Genomic DNA, 22,976 nt, shown 5'->3' on the forward strand with positions numbered 1-22,976 from the left:
TCTGTCCCTTAATCTCTGAAGAAAAAACACATGAGCAGACAGTTGTCCATTGCAGAGGGTTAAGTTAACGTGACAAAGATGATTTGAACCACTAGTTATGTCTTGGGTGATAGTTTCAGGGAAGAACATGATTCAACTTGAGAGAGGAGCAACTCCAACAAAGTTAAAATACAATAAAACTGAGAGAAGATAAAAGATTGCAAAGCTTCACGTTTTACTTGAAACCAGCAGAAAGAAAACTACATTTTCAACTATTTATCTGATAGAAAACATGGTGCATCATTGATGACAACACTTTTACTATTAAAAATACAGTAAATAGGATTACAATTGCATGTGGATATACTGTAATTTCTTATTTCTCTGCAGTACAGTTGCATCATCTAGTGGACAACACAGGGATTGCATTAGTTTTACACAGTTTAGTTTGGGGTTCATTGAGTCTCTTTGCTTTTCCACTGAATACAGCTCATTGCAGTGCTTTCTAAAACTTAATTCTGGAATTATAGATATCCACTAAAATATTCAGTAGAATGAATTGGAAATGTATTTTTTGTTTTTTTCACTCCAACGTGCAACAGACTGATGCCACCTAAGTGTTGCTGCAGATAGCAATAAAATCATTAGTTTTCTAGTTGAATCCAGTCACTAAGCTGTGATTTCCCTTCTTTTGTGCTGAAATGATAAAAATCATTAATTTCACATTGTTCAAAACCAATTGCTAGTCCAAACTGAGGGAAAAATTGTACATCCTTTAACAACTTCTTCAGTGCATATGTATCGTGTAAAGAAACTAATAAATTTTCTTTTGGGACAATTCCACCCTAGAGTTCACTATCTTCATCTCTGTAGTCACAGATGTGCTGAGTGCAATCAAACACTTCAAATTATGCCAAACTGTGGCATTTTTAAAGGGGTATTCTTTACCTTCTAGGTGGGGAGGGACTATGTACCCTGGGAGACATCATTTTTAAAAGCTTTCTTTGGGAATGTCATCTTTGAAATGTTTTCATAGTGTACCTAAAAGCTTTAATTATCAGGGTATGAGAGTTGATACTCCCTTATCTTGTCCTGAAACAGACAGGTCTAAAGGCACTTAGTAATGATGGATGATCTCCACACATTACAGCCGAAGAAAACTGTAAACTAGAAGCCACTCTCTGTAGAAGATCAAAGAAAATCCATGCTGTATTTACATAAATTGTCACAGGAAAGATACTGTCATGAGGTTTCATGTTTATCATTTTTCAGTGACTTCAGACTGCACTAAATCAACTCCCTCCTCTCAAAAAAAAAAAAAAAAAAAAAAAATATCAAGCTGTGCTATTTCGGTCTTACACTGTTATCACAAGAAATAAAGCTTTTCTCATTACACCTACCCAAACCCAGTGTCTTCACTGCAGTCACAGAACACAGTCCTACTTTAGCTCTCTCTGAGTAACACTGCATAAGCTGGAAGAGAATCTAGCTCACTGCCATGGTCTATACTAGGTTGGTATTGCTGATGGTAAAAAGCTGCGGTTTATTCCTGCTATTGCTGAGATTTGCAGATACAATCTGAAAGGAAATTTATACAAAGAGGGAAATTCAGTATGCCTTTCCACACTAAGATCACAGCTAAATCCCTTCTTAGACTAACAGAGAGCCAGAGCCAAATGTTAACAGCATGTCACTAAAGCTAAGCAATTAAGATGTTTGCAGCTCAGAGGGGTTCCAGTTAAAGCAGAGGCTGAGAGTAAGCATCTTCACTCTTTGAAAACTTGATTGAGCGCTCTGTAAGACAGCTGGAGAGCACTCCCAGTGCAGTTACTTCCTCAGGCACCCTAGCTCTTAGCCCAGCTTAGGATGCCCTGTCTTGCATGTAGTTTAGGTTTGATTCAAAAAAAGAATTTAAGCTTTTGCTGACTAGGCATATATAAATGCTGAATCATGACCTGTGTTACACTGGTTTATTCCTGTTAAAAATCCACTAGCTCCAGTTCCATAGTTTATACAGGCAGGATTTTGTCTTTGACATTAAACACACGTGGCTCTATTCAGAACACTCACTACAGTGCTTAAGGTAAAGCTGGGGGCTTACTGCTGTGCTTACATGCGAGAGGCAGACAAGCAGTTCATATTGCCCACTCTCCCCCACTGCCAGATCCCCTTCCTACACTCCCTGGAGGGCATGTAGGAGTTACAACAGTAGAGCCCATATTCAAACCACCTGGTATCAATGTGTGGTCTATAGTGCAATACTGAAGCAAATAAACTTCTGTCAAACTAGTATCCATCTTGCAAGACACATCATACAGAAGTTGTTCTTAAAATAGCCATCTCCAGAAAAAAGGGGGGGAAAAAATGACCAAACATCCTTATCTTCTTTAACTCTGGTACCATCTCATTATAAAATTATAAAATGAGAAACACATCTGTTCTTAGAGAATGAAAAATTTTTTATTAAAATAAAGTCAGAGGTCAACCAGTTCAAGTGTAATCATCAAAACTGCAGGACATGTTCAAAGCAAGGATCCTTCTAGCCCAGTACCCTGTTTCCCACAGTATCCACCAACACCTTAAAAAAGCAAGCACAGGTCAAGCATACACAATACCTGCCAGTAATACCCTTCTAACCTTCAAGTATTTTGAGATCAGGGGACTATGCAAGACCAAAGTTGGCTGGCTGGCTGGCAACTGCTCCATCTTCTGTGTATATGTGCTCTGCATCCATGTCAACTTTTGTATCCTTAGTAACCTCCATGGATTTGCTACCACATTCTGTTAGTTTTGAACCCAATTCCTTCAAGCTTCCTTTGAAAGTCCTTACTTCTTGCACTGTGACTGCTCAGTCACCATCCACCCTTTTCATGTCATCCATGACTCCTGTAGACTTTTTTGTAGACCTAGTCAAAATGAATGAGCAACAGTCACAGGGTCAGGCTCTCAGCCCCGCCAATCTTTGCTGTAGCCAGGTTCAGGGGTACAGAAGGACCCTTACGCGAGCTGATGAGAATTGCCCTTGGTGAGATTAACAGATGGCATTCCCAAACCCAGTCATCTCATCCCAGGAGGTACTTCAGAACAGGCCTGACTAGAGCATAAAATACGATGCCAAGTGACTTTCAGGGGTTAAAACCACAGTTTAGGCAAATATGAAAGTAAGTTGGCCCAAAAGATGTAATAAATGCGCTTCTCGCTCCAGAAAGCACTTCAGTTCCTCTCCCAACCCATTCACCCTGCCCTCTGCTCTGAAATGCAAAGTGACCACACAGTCAGCATCTCTGTATGAACAACAGAGAAAGCCTGAGAGTACAAGAGAGTCTCAGTGCATTAGGGTAAACAAGGCAGAAAAAAAGCTTATTTTCAGAATTTCCTAATCCTAGGAAAAGGTTATACAGATGGCACCTCAAAACCAAGAATTTTTGTTTTTGAAAACTGAGTAACAGCAAACAGTTACACTGCAGTTCCCCCAGTCTTTTGAACCTAACCCAGAATTTCCTTCTGGGTAAGGAAGGGCCCTTCTTAGAGCTCCAGGTAGTAAGACATTTCCTGCCCCAAATAGATCGAGGCAGAAAAAAGAGCAAGGAAAAGCCCTGGAACTCTCATATCCAAGCACATTTACACAGTAACATGCTTGTTCACAAGGTACCAAAGAAAGTCTGAAAGGGCATTTGAGTTTGAATACTTAACAGTTTTCATTTACTGGATTTTTTTCCTTAAATGATATCATTAGCAAGAATGCCTTTACTATTGTGTACAAAATTTCATTTATTTCAAAAATAGAGGTCCTGTAGAAAATGAAGCAGTATATTTACAAAAATAAACACTTTTTAAATACACAGGTCTTAAAAATTGCTAAAAAAATAATGAAAAATTCTATAAAATGTGATTCCCCACAAAATGGAAAATAATCACAATTACAATTATAAATTACGTTTATACAGCTTAAATAAGGGTCCTGCCCTGAAATGCCTTTTGAAGAGGTCTCCCTTCTCCAAACAACATAGGGAGCTCAAGCTCCCTACCTGAGTAGAACTAATACTGAAAGGCAGCTCATGAGACTATCCCCTCACAGATAGGATAGGAACACTTCCCAGTGTGATCACCAGAACCAAGCGGAAACAGAAGGAATTGCCTGGGTGGTCTTCCAAACAAGGGAGTTCAAAGCGATACATCCTTTCAGTTCTCATTCCCAGCAGGAGGAGTCAGAACAGGAACTACCAAGCCTGGAGGGAGCCTTAAGAGTAAAGGAGGGAAATTCATGCTTCCTTACATTGTGAGAAACACTTGGGCTGAAACTGTGAAGGGAATGATTTGGAGTTGGTCACGATAGGGCTGATCTGTGCTCTAGTCCTCATCTGTTACTCCAGCAATGAACAGGCACTACACGATCTGCTAAATCTTGGGGACATGCATAGATCTCAGGGAAAAGTAAAGGATCAGTACACGACAAATAGAAGTGGCTCTGTCCTCTTCCTCTGTCTAGCACCGGAGCTCAAATAAATGCCGAGGAGCATCTGCTTGACCCTACAATCCACGCTTTAGCCACACAGGCAGCTGTAAAGTCTAGGACTGCTGGAGCCCACAATCGTGGGGCTGCTCAAATTACCCCAGAAGCTGTTTTGTTCACTGCAGCCACGATTTCAATGAGATGTGATGAAAGCCACCTGTGTTCCCCCAGCATAACCCTTTGTATTACTGAAGGTCAGCAAGGAACTAAATAAGACTCTGGGTCCTGTGTGATCCTGTAAAGAAAACTAGGCATATTCTGATGACTTTTTACATTATTCTTTGCTGCTCAGGTCCATTAAAACAGTTGAGCAAGGTGCATCCATGGCAAATGAGCTATCACAGCTCCAGATGGGTCAAGTTGTTGCCATATTCAAGTTGCAAAGAATCTCAGCTGATTTTTGTAGTATCTTCAGATCTTCCAAGCGTAGTGCTTCTACCAAAGCCAGGTGTTTTTTCAGGTTCTCTTTGTTCCTTTTCAACTGGGAAATCTGAAGTTTGTACAAATAGGATGAAATTACTAAAAATTCAGATTATTTAATGTAGCACATGAACATGAAACTTGTGGAAAGCTCATCTGTGGTAGTGATTCCATAAACTATGTCAAAATGCAGTATTTTTTTTAAATTTTCTACAAGAGAAACTGTAAAAGAAAAAAAAAGAAAAAGGAAAAAAATCATCACATGGACAGGAAGCAGATCAAAAACCAGGAGAGGAAGGGAAACATTTACCTGATATCAGGCTCCTAAGTCGATACTATCCTCAAGATGTTGCTCAAGACCAGATTCACCTTGTAGTCTGTGCATATATATGTTTCCTTTGCAAAAGTGTGGTTTTAATAACCCTTTTCCATGATAGCTATCCAACTTGACATTAAGTACACATGTTGTTTGCCAAAATTCAAAAAGGAAGGAGAGATTGGGTTTTTTTAAGAGCACAGATCTCCCTCACAGGAGACTGGCTGACATGGGTAGCTCATTTGACTTAACTGCCTTTAATGAACACAGCCTTCACTTTCCACAACAATGCACTCATAGCAGGTCTGCAACATCGTATGTGCCCACCAGACAAAGCCTGCATTGTCTTTTAAGAGGTAACCTCAGCAAATACACTGATACTGTAGGCAGAGAAAGGCTAAACGTTTTTCACTTGTTTACTTGGATAAGCTTTGTAACATGGTTCCTTTCTTTGCTGCAGCTACAAATTCTGCTGAGCAATTCAGTGCTGTCAGCCACCCTGGAAACAAATTCTATGCCACCCTAGTGCAGTCAATTCCCTCCGTCACTCTGTTCTCGCCCCAGAAAATTACACTGCAGTACATTTATGCTAGGAGAGAAAGGAATCTGGGCTACCTCATTCTTCCAGTCAAATTACCTGGAGAAGGACATGCTGTGTCTCCTCTATTAAAAAATGACATATTTTTGCTGTTATATTCAAAGTCTGCTGTTCGTTTCTGGCTGAAATTAAATCACCAAGCAGCGTTCTCCTCCAGCAAGTACTAGAACCAAAATGATTGAACAACACACAATCATTTGCTGTATTCCCCAGCTGAATGATAAACATATGGTTATGCTAAGAATAACATCGCTGGCATAAGGCAAGTAAGGTTAGCATACATGAAAAAGGCACATGGCATTCAGATATGAGACCAATAAGACAAGCAAAAGAGAAAAGAGATTTAATGGTCTGGAGCAGCGGTTCCAATCCTCCACGCCCACCCCCACCCTTTCAGCCCAAGCCACAGTCTGCACTTAGACAAACGCTGATGAGAATTGCCCAATTGCCAACGCTGATGAGAATTGACCAATGATCTCTGCCGCTCTGCCATGCTGCCACCAACTTCAGTAGCACCAGTGAGGAGTAAAAGCTATTAAGTCAGAACTCAGTAGCTTGGCTTCTGCTAAACTTCACCTCACATGCTGACACGTTTCATGGGTTTGAAACCCGTACCATGGGGATTTATTTTTAGTTCTTATAATCAACTTATTCCAATGAATCTTCAAAGCATAAACAGCTTTGAACAAGGTGGGGGGGGGTAATTTATTTACTTTTACAACCAAAGCGCAGGTAACCATTTTCTGTCTGAGCCATGCTGTTTGAGGTAAATTTGCCATTTGGAACAAATAATCAAAACTGCGCTGACAGTCACTGGAGACGAATTCAGCAACTTATTTGGCCCTAGAATTTCAGAAGCAGCCTGCAGAACACATGCTTTAAAGAAATCAAGCAAGGTCAATACATTTAAAAGTCTCATCAAACCAACAGGAAAAAGATCTGGGGTCTGAACCTAATATCTGAGTCTCATAATGGAAAGGGAAAACAATGGGGTATGTTTACTGTTTAATACAAGAAAGCGTAAGACCAAAGTAGCAAATATGCAATGACTTTACATTATATAGTGTTCTCTGCCTTTCTTTTTTGAATTCTCACCTGGAGTCAGTAAGATACACCCAGGAGATACAAATAGTTGTCCCAGTATCTCACACACAGCCAGCAAAGAGCAAATAAAGGAAAATGGCATATGCACATTGTCTAAATACTCAAAAAGTACTGAAACTTACAATTCATCTGCTTCAAGACATAACAACTTGAGGGCTGTGAGGAGTCTCCAAGATGGTCCATCCCATCCAAAGGTCAGGTTTCTAAAAAGTCAGAAGTGATAAGATGCAGGAAGTATAGGTGATCTTTTACAGCATGATAGCTTTCTTCCTGACAAGCGTTAACAAGGGAAGACCGGGTCTTCAGAACTAGGGGACTCCCTGACTCCCCTTACTCTGCTGCTATCCACAGCTACGAGACAGCCTGGACCTTGAAAACTCTCTCAAGCTTTGATATTGGTGTTTACCACTTCTACATTCTCTCACAAAAAGCAAACAAATCAATTGCTTAATAAACCAAATAATTATTTTATGCTGCATTGTGATACTAGAAGAAAAATTTGACTCCCAGAAAAATTGAAAAGAAATCTCACAGGGAAACAAAATCTCCCAATACCTACTCTAAGAAATCATGATCCTTTAGGATGGAAAGTTTTGCATTTCTCTGCTTGTCCAGTGGTGGAAAATATCTGAGGAGAGTATCTGCATAAAAACACATTTTAGATATTTAAATAAATGGTATGTAGAAGAAACCACAATCCTCAACTCTGAAATAATGTTTCAACCATGTTTTTCAAGTAGCTACCAAAACCTGCTACATTTTCGTGAACTTTAACATAATCAAAAATGTATCTACTTTTCAAAAGCTATCCACAATCTCCAGGATTGTATCCTTAAAATGGAAACCCTGACTCAAACTGAAGTTATAAACCATTCTCAGCAACTTCAGTTTATGGGGATCAGGATTTAAATCCTGAAGTCAATGGTGCAATCTAAGACATTCAATTGGAAACTCTACATACATGCTGGTAAGAATTGCAATTTTACAAAAGGAAAAGTTACCAAAGAACGCTTTCCATTTTAAAACTCCAATTCTTAAATTCTAGGCAGTTCAAAGTGGTATCAAACTCTATTCCACATCTTGGAAATACATACAAATATTTTGATGGTACTAAAAAAAAAAATCATAATGCCTTATAAGCATCGTGCATATATGCAAGTGCGTGAACATCTTCACTATCCTTTAGTTACCCCTTTTTACCCACATCTCCTGTTGAAGACAGACAGCATTAATATGCCCAAATGCTCTGCTCTCTATTGTTGTACTTTTCAATGTCAAGACAATCTATAAATCCAACCTGATGAGACATAAACACTGCTGTGAGGGTTATCAGTGGCAACAAATCCATATTCCAGTAGCAGTCGCTGATTATCATGGGGCCCATAACAGATAAATACTTCTTCATATTTTTTGCACTGTGAATTTGTCCAAATTTCATAGCTTCTTGTCTGCTCATTAAATGCAGCCTTTACCTTTGAGAAGTTAAAAATAAAAGGTTTTACTCTTGACAGGAAGACCAACTAAAAAAAAGAATCAGATCCTCAATATTAAAACCCATGAGTATTGAACATTCCTCTAACACTGGTACAAAACAGATAGGGTTACAGATGCCTGAAAAGGCAACCCATTTGGACAATTCCACACCAGGATTAGTCTATAAATACTAGTATAAAGAAGAACAAACATCAAAACCTTAGTCCACAGGATGTGCCGCCCACTGCGCAGACGTATTACAGAGGCCCCAATTTTACAAATAAAGATGGCTTCAGGCGGAGTTGGCTACTTCTATGCTGTCCCAGCTCTATGTTGGCACATAGTCCCTGATATAAGGTAGAACTGCTTTATACACTTTCCTAAGGCTGCCCAGAAGCTTCAGCCAGAGGTGAAGTAATACAGGGACCATGTAACTTGAGATTTGTCTCAGGAGCTGAGCCTTTTGAGAGAGCAGAGCAGGGTTATATTTACAAGCGGCTCTTCCCAATAGCTACCCCAGACACCAATCTCGCCCAGCCTTTGTGGGCTCTCCTTGTACTTTTGCTTTGCTACATAAACTGAAACATTCAAATCGTCTTTATTCAGCTGCCTTGGGGTGAATAACAAGCTCCAGGGTATATACAAACCATGGGTGCTCAGCCTGTGCGTGACCTCGGTGGACAATTTCCCCCCATGAGAACTCTCACAGACTTCCAAACACTCCTAATCCATCACATAAATGCATACTGTATTGAGATATTGCATTCACAAATAAAGAACTTAAATGATCTCTTTTTAGTTTCTTACCTGTACATTTGGTCTGTGGTTTAGCAAATCTAAATATGGTGCCAATGCATAAACATCTGGCTCAAGAGAAAAACATTCCCTCTGTGAATGTTTCATGTATATTGTCCTGGTATTAACAGTGCACCAAGCCCACTCTAGAGCACTGTAGTTAAAAATAGTCCCTGTGTTCTCAGCAAACAAAGGCTGCAGGGAAGAGAAAAAAGCTTTGGAAGACATGTACAACTCATGGACCATCGTTCTCTGCTCCTGAGCCTTCTTTCTTAATGGTTCAGGAAGAAGGCTCACTACATCGTGCTCCAAAGAAACAGGACAAGTGTACGTATTGGGTAAAACATCAAGATACGGCTTCCACAGAGACTTCTCACCAGCATGCTTCTCTGCTATTAAAAACGTGCACAGTGCTATCAAAGGAGATACGGGAGGCTTCCATCTATCAGAAAATAAAATAAAAATACAACATAGCAGATACACAGAGATGAGATAGGAAATGGATGCAGCAGTATTTTATTTCTCTTCTAGTTCTTTTAAATGTTATAAATAGCTTCTATTTTAAACTTCTTTGTAGTTCATTTCCAAGTCCTTTTGATGATTTCAAAGGAGCTATAAAAGCTGGTTTGTAGTATCAATTTCAAGTTCACCTCTTGGATTGTTTTTATTTGGGGTGGAGGGGGTTTAAGATACATAATAAGTACTCAATGTCCAGCATAGGCCTTTGTTCTGAATTTTCTAAGGTCATGTGACTGCTTTGCAACCCCACTTTATCCTCTTCCTATTGAAGCATATTCACGGATTCCCCAGAAACCATTCGTAACTGGCATGTAGGTCCAAGCTGGCTCTAGAGACAGATCAGGTTCAAGCCTGTACTATCCCTCCAACTCTGCCTAGTTAAAAGGGGATGCTCTGTGTCCAAACCTTACTTATCTAAGCATTCCACACACATGAAAATCCACAAGAAATACTCATACAAGTTAGCATATGCAGTGTAAAGTCCTACCACCACTTAAGATGATTAATCGAGTAATGAGCAACCCACAGTAAAGGCCAGCTTGCCCATAAAGTCTCACTTTTCACTTACTTCATAATGTATTTTCCCAAGCAGCTACTAAGGACAGTGCCCGTGGTGAGTAAGCATTTCTCAGGCAATGAAATAATCAGATCCCCTGCCTTTGAGGGAGGGGGGGAAAAAAAAAAAAAAAAAAATCACACACAAAGAATAGTAAAGGTCAAGTGTAAATGACTCATCTACTATGTGACTTCTGAACAGAGACACATTCCCCAGAGAACACTAATGTGAGGAAGCAAACAGATGTGATGTAAAATTGATGGAAACTGGCATGGTTTTAAGAGAGTCACAGTCCTGGGAAGGAGGATAATTGCAGTCAGAGGAACTGTCACCTACAGAAAGTTAGCTGTTCACAGAAAGTCTGGTGTCTGGCTACTCACTTTCTTTGCACTGAGATATATTTTAGATTAGATCTCACAAATACCTTAAGTTCTATCAACATAGTAGTATGGGGTAGGCATATTTTAGGTCATGTCTATCCTGACTTTGTCTGCCAAGCTGCTGTGCGTGTAAATTAACTTTCATGAGCCATATGTAAGGAGAAGAAATAACTCAAGTCATTAGTCTCCCATTCCTCTCCTAAGTTTCCCTATCCTACTCAAGCCCAGTTGAGTCTAGCTCTCATTTCATTCACTGCAGACTCTCAGTGCTGTGGATAACCTGAGCCTCTGGCTTCAACTGCTGGCTCTAACCCTGAGCCAGCATAAGAATATACACTGTTGTCCACACATGACTCCTCCACTGCATCTCATTCCTACTCTTGCTATACTCTCTATTTTGCAACAGGCTCTGGGTCTGATTCCCCATTATTTGATATTGTGTTGGGTCTGGCTGAGATGGAGTTAATTCTCCCCACAGCAGCCCTCATGGTGCTGTGCTGTGTATTGGTAGCTAGTGAATTGTTGATAACACACCAGTGTTTTGGCTACTACTGAGCAGTGCCAGCACACATCAAGGCTGTCTTTCCAACATTTCTTTTTCCCCAGCAGCAGGCTGGAGGGGAGCAAGATCTTGGGAGGGGACACAGCTAGGACAGCTGACCCCAACTGACCAAAGGGATATTCCATACCATATGACGTCTGCTCAGCAATAAGAAACTGAGAATAGGGGGAGGAGCAGGGTGGGGGCATTCGTTGTTTTTGTTTGTTTGTTTGTTTTTTACAATGTTTGTCTTCCAGAGTAAGGGGCACGCATACTGAAGCCCTACTTCCCAGGAAGTGGCCGGACATCGCCTGCTGATGGGAAGTAGAGAATAATCTTTGCTTTTTGCTTTGCTTCCGCGGACGGCTTTTTGCTTTAGCTACATTAAACTGCCTTTATCTCGACCCATGAGTTTGGGGTTGTTTTTCTCCATCTTCCTTTCTCCCCTCCCTGCCTTGCTGAGGAGGCAAGTGATACAGCGGCTCTGGTGGGTGCCTGGACCCCAGCCAGGGTCAACCCATCACAGATATACTACTCTCATACTAGTTAGGAAGCTTCTTCAACAAGTCTATTTTCCGAGATGCACTTTTCAGTCAGAGTTTAGTCTTTCTGTGACAATATCTGAAGGGCAAGGTATTTTCTCTATCATTCCCCTTTTCTGCTGGGAATGATAAAAATTATGACTCTATTAGCTGGTCTATCAACAACGAAGACGGCCATAAAAGTTAGGTTAAAACCACGGTTTCACATTATGACTAAGATAATCTAAAGCCAAATGCTGCTTAAAGCCCCATCCCTTTCCTCCACCCTCCTTCCTGATATGCCATCCCTCCCTTTGTACCAGCACTGGTCTTACCAAGGTGGGAGACATCAAGGAGCAAAGCTATCAAAGCTAATAATTTTTTTGAAGAGAGAGTTTTTGGTTAGTTTAGCTTCCTGATGCAACTTACTGCACAAGCGAGGAAGACTGCTACAGCCAGTGCAAAAGAAGCTGTGGGAGCCAGTGGCTGAGGGAAAAGGCATACAGGAGGGAAGAGGCCAGCTCCTTCTGGTTTCAGTTAGCCACTGATTGCCTTAAACTGAAACACAAGACTATATACTAAAGCTCTGTAAATGAGTACAGGAATGTCTTCATCCTACAAGTCATTGGGGTACATAGGATATCATCTTATAGATATGCCAACACTGCAAATTCTGGTATTAAGCTAGAAATTACATTCACAACAGGGACCCGGAATTTTGAGCTTTGCTTGTTGCAAAAAGTCATTACATCTCAAAGAACCTCAGGAGCAATTGCATTAGAATCAACGTTACTAACCTGAAGAGCTTTTGTTGCCATCAGTCCTCTTCCTGTATCTGAAGCAGGAACAAAGAGAATACTTAAATACACGTATATGTGTAAAATACAGGAGACTATGATAAGCTGCAATAAATTAACAGGCCAGCAAGGAAAAGCTCTAAAAGAACATATCTCTTACAAATTGTAAAAGTCAATTATGGATTGTTCCAAATATATACCTCATCGCTTTATTCTCTGATTCTCTTTTTAACTTTCCAGGACCCTGTGAAAGCCCTTCTCATGCATTCCCTGCAATGCTTGCTGCCCAGTTATTGCTCAATTTCTTTTCCTTGATTTTTTCTTTAGCCACATCTTTCATCACTGTCTGCTGTTCTTGGTTTCAGCGTTTTATCTAAACTTTACAAATGCTATTAGCAATATTTTTTCTCTGATTCTTACTACTCCTTCTTTAATAATGCAAAAGTTTTGAAACATAATCCAATTAAAGAGAAAAAATACAAGTATATGTCTTTATTGTAAACAGTAATAAGTGAATCCCAGCTCTAAAATTATTTACTTTTCTGTATCACTAGGTCTGCTGAACTTGTATAGAAAAAAAGATGATGATAACAAGGTTAGGTTCTGATACTGGAAACACTTAAGAGATATTACTTTCTTCTTTAAAACTGTGCTACTAACACTTAAAATGTTGATTTCTACAAGGAATTTGGCACAGGTGATTGTTTTGTAGCATACCAGAGTATTCTCATACCAGAGTTTTACATAAGAGCATCTTTATATAAGAAACAGTTTACAGTATTTCAGGCCTCCATACCTACTTGTTTACATTACATGACATCCACTTGCATTTGCCATAAGTCCTTAAAGGACTAACGGTAACGGCTTTTTTTCCTGATGCCAGCCAGGTGTGTGATTCAAAATGAAACCAGGAATCTAACACTCTTAGAAGAATGAAATATGTACCACCAATGGATAATTAAAATGTTACCCCAGAACTGTGCTGGCCTTAAATTCTTGTCTTCAAATCCTCTCTCTTTCAGCCACTTCTTAAGTTTAATGTATTCCAGCTTATGACTGCAGTTGACTAAAAAATAAAAAAGAGGGGATTAATGCTATAAAATAGGACTGTATTGGAAAATAAAGGAAATTGAAAAGTACCTCCATCCATGAAGCTCTGCAAGTGTTTTCTTCTTCTCCTTCGACCTGTCCGGCCTCTGTTTTTCTTCATATTAAGAAACAGATTTTGCCTTATTTAGGCAACCTGAATAAAAAAAAAAAAATAAAAATATTTAAAGTCCCTTTCAAATACTGCATGTTTCCTTTATCTCAATAAGAGAAATCACAGCACAGCCTGTTTAATAAGCTGCCTCTTTAAAGTTTAGAAAACGCATTTCACGCTAACCCCTGAGGGAAGGTGGGTGACCGGGGGCGGGGGTAAGCCTGGATCTCCAAACATCGGCTCGGCCACGGCATGGCCCTAGCCCCGGGCTTCCCTGCCGCACGGGTAGGCCTCTGCCCTGCTTCCTGCTCTGACAGACAAAACCTCCAAAGGCCCGAGGGAAGTGAACTCCGCTTAGGACCGCCTGCGCTCCCTCTCATTTTAAGACACTGAAAACTGAAGAGCGTGACGAGAAATCTCGTCTCCCCTCTTCGGCCCAACAGCGGCTCCGGCTCCCGATTCCCTGTGGGCTGAATTCACCATGGAGAAGAGGGCAAAGGCAGACACAACGCCTGACGCCTCCTGCCATCTTACAGCCGCTCATCCGCTGCCGGCTCACCTGCCGGGGAAGACGCAGGAACCACCGCTCGCCACTGCTAACTGCCCGCTGCCCGCGGCCGGCTGCCGGCCCTCGCCCGCCCCTGCCCGCTACAGGAGGCGGGGCTGGCCTGCCGCCATCTTAGATGCGTTCACCTCCATCGCCCCCCGCGGTGTGTGAGCGTTTGAGGCTGGTGGCCAGCTCGTCGTCTTTTCATCGCTGCGCGGAGCTGAGGAGTGAGGAGAAAGGCACGCAGTGCTAGAGGTGGGTGAGGGGGTATCAGCTGTTCCTTCGGGTCTGCTCCGCAGCTCCTTGCTGCATTCAGCCCCTTTGCGGGGTGCGGCGGGGGCGCCGAACGACCGCCCGTGAGTCAGTCGCCGGGATCGTCCCGCGGGGAGCAGGGAGTCTCCTGAGAAGTCGGACTTTTTCGTGGCTTGTGGGTTTGCTTTGCGTTCTAGTTAGGAGGGGAAAACCGGTCCCAGGGAGGTGGCAGTGAGTGACATACGCAGTTTGCAGAGAGGTCGGACCTTGATGGCGAACCAGGGGGGTGGCTTCTGGCCCTCGTGAAGTCAGTGAGGAGCTGGGCAGGCTTTTAGGAGCTGGTTGAGATTTCATCCTTACTAGGTGTCTGTTCGTGGTTAGGTACAAGCTAATTTGGCACAGGAATGGCAATTAAGTCAACAGTGAGTAAAGCCAGCGTCTTAAACTTGCTTTTATGAGGGAAATACATCTTTAAATGCGCTGTGTCTGTGGGGGGGAAAAAAAAAAAACAGCAAGCAGGCTTTATATCTGCAGCTGGCTGGTGTGTTAAACAGAAGAAAAGTTGTGTGATCAATCTATGGTCCACTGTTTCCCTCTAAAAATGCTAGAATTGGTTCTCCTGGCTCTCTCTTGAAGCTCAAGCCACTCTTCCCCTCTTTTTTGAGCCTGAGTTTTTCAGTTTCATGTACATGAGTGCTTGAACTGAACCAGCTGAATATCCTCAAAAGAAGGAAATGGTATTCCTGTAAGATGTGTGAACAGAAGAGCTTACTCCCATCAAAAGTTAATTTAGTACTAAAGATTAGCATGGACTTCCTTTTTTTGTTGTTGGTTGGTTGGTTTGGGTTTTTTCCCAGTCGCTGGTTGGGCTTCAAAGTATTAACACCAAATATATATTTCTTTGTGAATACCTCATGCTACTTTAGAAAGTTACAGTTAGTGTGCACTCTAATGTAGTTTTGCATAATTCAAAGTGGAATTCTAAATAGGACTTTAAAGGAAAAACACTTTATTCTGTTTTCAGATAGCCATCTTTGTCTATCCAAGTGTGAAATTTTCTTTGCACGATGTCCAATGTGCCAGTGGCTGTGGTGACCGGGTCCAACAAAGGGATCGGATTCGCAATTGTGCGGGCTTTATGCAAGCAGTTCCCGGGGGATGTATACCTGACAGCTCGAGACCCCAGCCGTGGCCAGGATGCAGTGGCAAAGCTCCAGACAGAAGGGCTGCATGCTTTCTTCCATCAGCTGGATATCGATGATCTGCAGAGCATCAGAGCTCTCCGTGACTTCCTGAAGGAGAAATACGGAGGGCTGAATGTGCTGGTTAACAATGCAGGGATCGCTTTCAAAGGTAGGAAGCGGACTGTCTGGGATAGTCTTATGTGCCACAAAGCTATGTGGAAAAGGATAGTAGATCATAGAACTGTGGAATTGATTTGGTTGGAAAAGACCTTTAAGATCATCAGGTCCAACAAGCTTCTTATATGGGACTTCTGTGCCAATGGCATGCTGCTTTCTTGGCTGGGCAAGCTGCCTACCTTCTCAAGCATGATGAGAGGGCAATGTGAAATGGCTCTTCCCCTAGCATCTGTTGGGCAAACTGTGCATGTAAAGATGCTTCCCTAGAGTGTTGTATTAGCATCACATACAAAGCATGAAAATACTTTAGGCACACAGTGCACATGAGCAGAGTTGGGTTTATTGCCTCAGTGCCCATGAGTTTCAGCAGGCCCATGGGAGCCCATCATCTGTGTATCACCTGTGTTCCTCAGGGATCTGTGTGTTTGGATTTTTTTAATCTTCTGCAAGCCTCATACTTTGTTCTATGCATTACCTGTTCAAGGACTTCAGCTGATAAAAAAGAACCTTTGGCCCTGGGTGATTTGTCATCTTTATTTAACTTTCTCAAGTCATTCAGTAACTGTCTTAACTTGCTCTGCTCAGCAAGAATTTAACCCCTTCATCTTCTAGCGGACAGGAGGGCAGGGAACGTGAGGAAGACACAGTAGTTGAGAGGTAGCAGAGTACATTCTCCTTGTAAGTTTATAAAAACAAATTGAGAATCATGTTAGCTCCAAACAGAGCAAATCACAAACTATTAGTTTATTTGCCTGCCAGTACAAACTTGTCCTTTCCATATTTTTGATATTATTATTTTAATCACTTTGCCTGATCTCCAGTAAGGACATGTAGCTGTTCAAGTACAATGTTGTGCTGACTCATTTGCTCACAGCAGGAGTTAAGGAGGCCTGTCAGGTAGTATGCATCAAACCTCACCTGCTGCTGAAATGGAGCCTCTCATGTAGTGGGAGTGCAGCAGTGGTGTTCTGAAGTCCAGTCACTGTATATTTTGCGTGGTACTTTGCAAGAAGATTGTGTTCAAAGTCAGCTTAGTATGAGGCAACTCTTAATATAATTGTCTGAGCTTCAGGATGCGCACAAGATAGAGAGGTATTCAAACCTTACAGCAACAGTTAAAAGATTGTATCTCTGTCCATGCTTATCATTTATAAAGCCTGAGGTGCTCAGACCAGTATTTCTTCAATTCATAATCAGGGCCTTAGCTCAACCTACTAGTGACAGTAAGTTTGAGCAAGATTGGGCTGCAACTACAGCAGTTGAAGTGCAGTGTGTGTTTCCTGTTGCTGACTTTGCAGCAGCTGTAGCCTCCATCGAGGTGGGTACCTGGACAGGTGAAACAAAAGCTCCTCAGATTGCTGCAACAAGATATGCTAGGTCTCGAGGTTTATTATCATGGAGCCACTGAACAGATAAATAGGTAAAATAGTGTGACTTGTAGGAGTTCCTTTACTACACTGTAGATTTGGGTTTTAATTCAGGAGTTGCTTTCAGATGTTTAGCCCAGACTTTCTTCAAGCTGATAACTTACTATGAGTCAGCAGTAGGTCATACAATTAAGAAATGTGATAGAGGAGCCAGTTGTAACTGTTGTTGCCTAAGTATCTAGCACAGACACTAGAGGGTTTAACTAACACCTGTGTAAGAACTTGCCATAATGCTTATCTCATATTTTGGCTTTAATTCCTGCTTCTGAGATTGGTGTTTCTACCCATCTTGCTTCTTGCCTTGCCAGGTTTCTGCTAGCATCCCAGAATTTATGCTTTCCTTTCTTTATTGTAGTACTGTGTGTTACTGCTATCTGTCAAAGTTTAGATTTGTCATTAAATCTTATTTATTGTGCAGTTTTTATGTTGCACTACAGATAGTCCAGCAAAAACTGTTCATGTATGAAATGATTGTGTACCCATGGGTTGCCCTCTGGATGAGATTCAGTGAGAAGGGTTGTTCTAGTAATGCTAGTTAAATCAAGGGAGTGTGTATCTATCAGATGTTACAAGTAATATATCTTGTTAGACAAATGAGTGGGTTTTGGAGTGTAGGGAAGCTTCTCTGTTGCAGGGTGGGTATGGAAGCAGGATTTTGGGGTTGTGTAGGCTTTTAGTTTTTTCTCCCACTGTCATAACTCTTGCAATAGATCATGGTCTGGCTTCGTGTCTCAGATTTAAATGCAAGCAGGTGATTTGCAAAACTTGATGCTACTGGTGCCCATTGCTTGAGAGCATAAATCAGTTGTTAAAGCTGTGTTTTGCAATAAAAACACAACTACATTAAATACTAAATGACCTGTTACTGCTTCTCTTTTGAGTTTACGTAGGTCTGGCTATGGATACAAGTGAAGACCTGCCTAACCTATGTCACCTCTCATCACTGCAGAGATAGAGCCTGTAGCAGAAGAGGAGGAATGTTGTTACTTTAACTCTTACTTCCCCCTCAAAGTGGAGGATGCTTAGCATATGGCTTATTGCCGAGCCAAATTGTCAGCTGATGGCACGTCCTACCCCACTTTTGGTGGTGGCAAGTTGTCAATTCCGTCTGAGGAAATCATACCCTTGCAGTGCAGTTCCATGGTCTGTTTATGCTTACCTAAGTCAGTTCCCTTTCCTAGCTGCTAATTCCCACTCTTGTGCTTGTGTTAGCACAGATCTGTCAGTTCAGGGGGTGATTTATGACACAAGTATTTATCAGTTTGGGAGTTGGTTGGGGTTTTTTGTTTGTCTCATTTTTCAGACTGCACCAAATTTTACCCCTGCATTCTTTATAGATGCTTTTACAGTGTTTGTTGCAATTTGGCACTGCTCTGACTTCATGTCTTGGGTTCTTGGCCATAACCTGACAACGTAAGAGTCAGGATATAGAAGCAGTTGTCTGACATGTTGTTGGATGTTAGTACCGGAGTGGTAGTCTAACTTTTGCATCTTCAGTTGGCAGTACCCTAGATTCAGGATCTTCCCTTCTGATTTCCCCTCTGTCCCCTCCCCTGGTATGTCAGGATGGCAGCAAAGTGCTGTGCTATGTGTTTAAGAGGAGAAGGCACCTCAAAGCTTACTTGCCTATAGTAGTGGCAGCCCAGCCTGAGCACTGAGTGTGAGTAAGTACAGGCAGGTCAATGGGCAGGTTGGGCAGCACACCCTGTGAGAGCAGTCTTTCCTTGTCTCTTCCATATAAAAGGCAGAAAGACATATGACCTGTGGGTTGTCAAATGACTCTGCAGAGTGATGCAACTGAGTCCCCTGGGGCAAAGCTAAAACCTTCAGCTGAGAAGAGGTGAAAACATAATTAGCTCATTATTAATATAATATTTCAGAGATGGATCTTTTCATTAATAACAATGCAAGTGTTAGTGATGTTGCTTTCTTATCTTATTTATACATAATTGATCATATGTCTGTTTCCTAATTAAAAAAAAAAAAAGGAACTGAGATAAAATTTTGGGATTCAGTAGTTTGGTAGCTTCTTTTTAAACAGTAGTACAATCCTGATTCTTTTTATTTTATTCTTTCTTTTTCCCTTCCCTCATTACCACCTCTTATGAAAAGTTCATGACACAACTCCATTTGCAGTCCAAGCAGAAGTTACACTGAAAACAAACTTTTTCGGAACCAGAAATGTTTGCACAGAATTGTTGCCTCTTGTGAAGCCTTATGGTAAGTGTAACATAACAAGTAGAGAAATAGTTTTAGATTAATTTTGGTCCTCTTTTAATGGGAAAATCCTGTCCTGTCTCAGAAGCACATTGCCCCATAGCAAGAGGAGGGTACTGTGCTGTACTGTAGGTAAGAGAACAGATGGCCTTTCTTGACTCCCAGAATGTTTCTGTTGTGTATATTTAAATCTACTGTCAAGCCAGTCACATTCTTCTGTTATGGATTGAAGTGGAATTCTCATGGTGCCCTCAAGAAGAGGTGAAGAACTTACCCATGTTCTGTCCATGTCCTACATAATTTGTTATTGCTTCAGAAAAAATGATACAACTAGGATAAAGTACCACCTAAAACCAGTGTTTCAGCTGAGTTTGATGTGACATGCCTGTTCTTGCTACTGCTGAAGAAACCTCAGTAGGCTGTTGGTCTGTCTGTATCTAGATCACAGCTTTTGCTGTATGTGCAAGTGTCTGGTGACATAGTTATAAATGGCACCTGAAGATGTACATTAAGTTTCTGTGATTTGGTGATGTTAGGAGGAACTAGAAGAAAACACTTTACCAAAAATGATAAATGGAATTACCAAGGTCAAAGATAGATGCATCAATAAGAAAGAGGTGTTAGTATCATGCAAATAATCTGTACTTTTTGGATGACTGTCCTGCATAGAATGGTCCTGTTCTCAAAACCTGGAGCACTGGAAGTGCCCTGGAATGCTACTGACATATCACAGATGATTTGAAAGGATGGTATTTGGATCTAATACCCACACCAAATCCAAGTTGTTTGTATTTTAAAATACAAGTTTTTTCAAGAGTTGTGATCACTAGATGTTTTCGTGGATATTTGGATAAGTGCTTGCTGCTATAAATGAAATGTAGTCTATACTAACATTTAAATACATCTAGGTTTTTTAAGAGGAAAGAAGTCAAGTAGATGAGAGAGAAGTTGGGAACTGTTAGTCCTTAGGGAGGAAGGAAAGGCCAGAGTAAATGAATTTTAGGGGCCGGTAGGGGAGAGAATAGACAGTGCCAAAATTGCAATTTAGCCCTTTTGTACTAAGGGTGAAGGACAAGTGTGTTAAGTCATTAACAGAAAAGATGGCTTTTAAGATCTAAATTCTCATGTTCCTTCCCTAGTTCACTGCCTGAATGGCTGTGAACTAGCAAGTGAGACAGAAAGTGTAATATAATTTTGGGGAAGATAAGTGAATTACTGATTCAGCTGACTCATTCCTCTGTACTGAAGAGCTCGGAGATAAATAACATGCTGCAGTTCTGCATGCTGGGATTTGTAAATCTCCAGGTACTCTGTAAACAAGCTCGCAGTCTCGCTGCATTAAGAACTAGATTGCTTTTGTTGAATTCTGTATTATTCTGGCTTTTGAGGTACATTCTTGTGGCACTTTACTCGAGCTGTTGCAGGAGTGAGAATGTTTTCCACCAGAACCTCGAGTATATTTAAAGTCTGGCTGCCATTACTGAGAAAAACACTTCCTACCATAAATATGCCTACAGATTATAACAGGCTGTCTCCTGGAAGCATACCTGAAGTTCAACAGAGAGCTTTTGCAGGTTCACACCTTAAATTGCCCTCTGTAAAGGAATTCACTGGAAACACTTGACATGAACTGATCTTCTAGAAGCTCTGCAAAATAGCCCACACAAAATATTTTACAGATGTTCACCTAAGTACTAAATACATAACTGTAGAGCAAACCCACTTCAGTATCTAGCCTTCTGTAGTGTGTGTAAAAAGTAATTGGTCTTTCTTCTCTTTTACCAGGTAGAGTGGTGAATGTCTCTAGTATGGCAAGTAGCTCAGCTCTAGGAGGCTGCAGCCAAGAGCTACAGCAAAAGTTTCGGAGCGACACAATCACTGAGGATGAGTTGGTGGAACTCATGACCAAATTTGTGGAAGATACCAAGAAAAGCATGCATGAGAAAGAGGGTTGGCCAAATACTGCCTATGGAGTATCCAAAATTGGTGTCACGGTCTTGTCCAAGATCCAAGCGCGGATGTTAAATGAGACGAGAAAAGGTGACCACATCCTTCTCAATGCCTGCTGTCCTGGATGGGTGAGAACAGACATGGCAGGTCCTAAAGCCACTAAATCGCCAGATGAAGGGGCTGAGACCCCAGTTTATTTGGCCCTTTTGCCTTCTGATGCTGATGGTCCTCATGGCCAGTTTCTTAGTAACAAAACTGTTCGAACCTGGTGAGTTTATGTACGTGGGCCCATGCAAGTGGTAGTGTGACCGTTGGATTAGCCTGTGCCCTGGTAGGGGGCATTTTCCCAGAGCAGTCTCCTCTTGTCCACAGCAGCAGCAGGGTGCTTTATCTTTACAATGAGGGTTACAGTTACGGTACTCCTCTGGGATTAAGCCTACACTAGGGTACACTTCCCAGCTGCCTCCATTAGCCTGCTCACAGCACTGACTCTATAGCCTGAAATCTGATTTGGGGGTGTTCCAGCCCAGATGATACAGAGGAATTTGGTGTTGCCCTAATGCAGAGGTGCCTGACCTAGTTTACCTGAATTTACCCCTAATTAAATCATTGCCAGCCATTCTCACACTTTTCTTCCTCCCCCCCCCACCCCGTGACAGATCTCTGATGTGGAGTTGGGATGAGGAAGCAGATGCCTTATGCTAGATTTTTTTTCTAGAGACCATAGTTGCTTCTTGAGGTTGTACAGGTTTTCTTATAAGGGGGAGGAGGTTGTTCTGAGACCTATAGTCTGATCAGTTGGAGGGGAAGCCAGCTAATAAGATATCTCTATACAGCAGTGATTCTGTTCTGGTCTTACTATCGGTACAAAATGGAATTAGGTGCAAATCAGAAAACTTAATCAGTTGATTTAATTGATATATATGTCAATAAATGATTACTTAGGAATTTGTATTCATCCAACTGGCTTATTCTGATACTAAAAAAATTACAATGTTTGAAAATACACTTTCATTTTCTGCAGTTAAGTTTGTAGCTATAATGTATGTTGTTCAGATTATATAAAGATAAAATAAACTACAGAACTGATATAACAAACTATTCCTCAGGACTTCCAGTGCATTTGTTGCATACCTAGAAGTTTCCTTATTAAAAACCTGGATTAAGTGCTTTCCATGTAATAGAGAAAAGGAACTGTAAATGTGACAATACTATTGCAGGATAGGACTGAAATACATAATTATCATGGTAACTGAAACAAGTCATCCAAGCAAAATCACAAGTAGAGGAAGCAGTGGTGTTTTCCCATTATTTTTTTTTAAACGCTGGTTATTACATTTCAAATGCTCAATCTGGAAATGTTGGCACAGTGCTTCAAGCTGTGTGGTGGCAGAGCACAGGGCAGGGCACGCGGGGCAGCCCCAGACTGTGAGGCAGGAGCTAGGTGGAGTTTGGCCGCCCCCAGGCTATAACCCTGCAGCTCTTTCTCCCCCACGTCCTGCCAGCTGC

At 41.4% G+C, this 22,976-nt stretch overlaps 2 protein-coding genes across 4 annotated transcripts; one reads left to right on the plus strand and one right to left on the minus strand.

Moving 5' to 3' along the window:
• Nucleotides 1-2,423: 2,423 nt before the first annotated feature.
• On the minus strand, nt 2,424-14,394 carry SETD4 (SET domain containing 4). 2 transcript variants are annotated; one of them, XM_075771576.1, is made up of 11 exons: nt 14,273-14,394; nt 13,653-13,755; nt 13,483-13,578; nt 12,513-12,550; nt 10,286-10,374; nt 9,211-9,640; nt 8,228-8,402; nt 7,490-7,571; nt 7,053-7,133; nt 5,866-5,989; nt 2,424-4,982 (listed from the first exon to the last, which is right to left on the minus strand). In XM_075771576.1, the coding sequence occupies exons 2-11, from the start codon at nt 13,720-13,722 to the stop codon at nt 4,848-4,850; spliced, it is 1,320 nt and encodes a 439-aa protein (XP_075627691.1). In that variant the 5' UTR covers nt 13,723-13,755; nt 14,273-14,394; the 3' UTR covers nt 2,424-4,847. The 2 variants fall into 2 exon arrangements, with proteins under 2 accessions (XP_075627691.1, XP_075627700.1); XM_075771585.1 differs by lacking the exon at nt 13,483-13,578.
• Nucleotides 14,367-22,568, plus strand: LOC104633038 (carbonyl reductase [NADPH] 1). Of its 2 annotated transcripts, none has more exons than XM_075771605.1 (4): nt 14,367-14,519; nt 15,560-15,865; nt 19,413-19,520; nt 21,303-22,568. In XM_075771605.1, the coding sequence occupies exons 2-4, from the start codon at nt 15,580-15,582 to the stop codon at nt 21,737-21,739; spliced, it is 831 nt and encodes a 276-aa protein (XP_075627720.1). In that variant the 5' UTR covers nt 14,367-14,519; nt 15,560-15,579; the 3' UTR covers nt 21,740-22,568. The 2 variants fall into 2 exon arrangements, with proteins under 2 accessions (XP_075627720.1, XP_075627709.1); XM_075771594.1 differs by having other exon boundaries at nt 14,394-14,515; nt 15,537-15,865.
• Nucleotides 22,569-22,976: the final 408 nt, after the last annotated feature.

Source organism: Balearica regulorum, chromosome 1 (genome assembly GCF_011004875.1).
Source record: "Balearica regulorum gibbericeps isolate bBalReg1 chromosome 1, bBalReg1.pri, whole genome shotgun sequence".
NCBI lineage: Eukaryota > Metazoa > Chordata > Aves > Gruiformes > Gruidae > Balearica > Balearica regulorum.

Coding starts and splice junctions, on each gene's coding strand:
- SETD4 (XM_075771576.1), bottom strand. CDS start 13,722: ATGAAGAAAAACAGAGGCCGGACAGGTCGAAGGAGAAGAAGAAAACAC. Junction 12,551..13,482: donor AAGGCCAGCACAGTTCTGGG/GTAACATTTTAA, acceptor TTCCTGCTTCAG/ATACAGGAAGAGGACTGATG. Junction 7,572..8,227: donor CAGTGTTTATGTCTCATCAG/GTTGGATTTATA, acceptor GTTTTTATGCAG/ATACTCTCCTCAGATATTTT.
- LOC104633038 (XM_075771605.1), top strand. CDS start 15,580: ATGTCCAATGTGCCAGTGGCTGTGGTGACCGGGTCCAACAAAGGGATC. Junction 15,866..19,412: donor TGCAGGGATCGCTTTCAAAG/GTAGGAAGCGGA, acceptor TCTTATGAAAAG/TTCATGACACAACTCCATTT. Junction 19,521..21,302: donor GCCTCTTGTGAAGCCTTATG/GTAAGTGTAACA, acceptor CTCTTTTACCAG/GTAGAGTGGTGAATGTCTCT.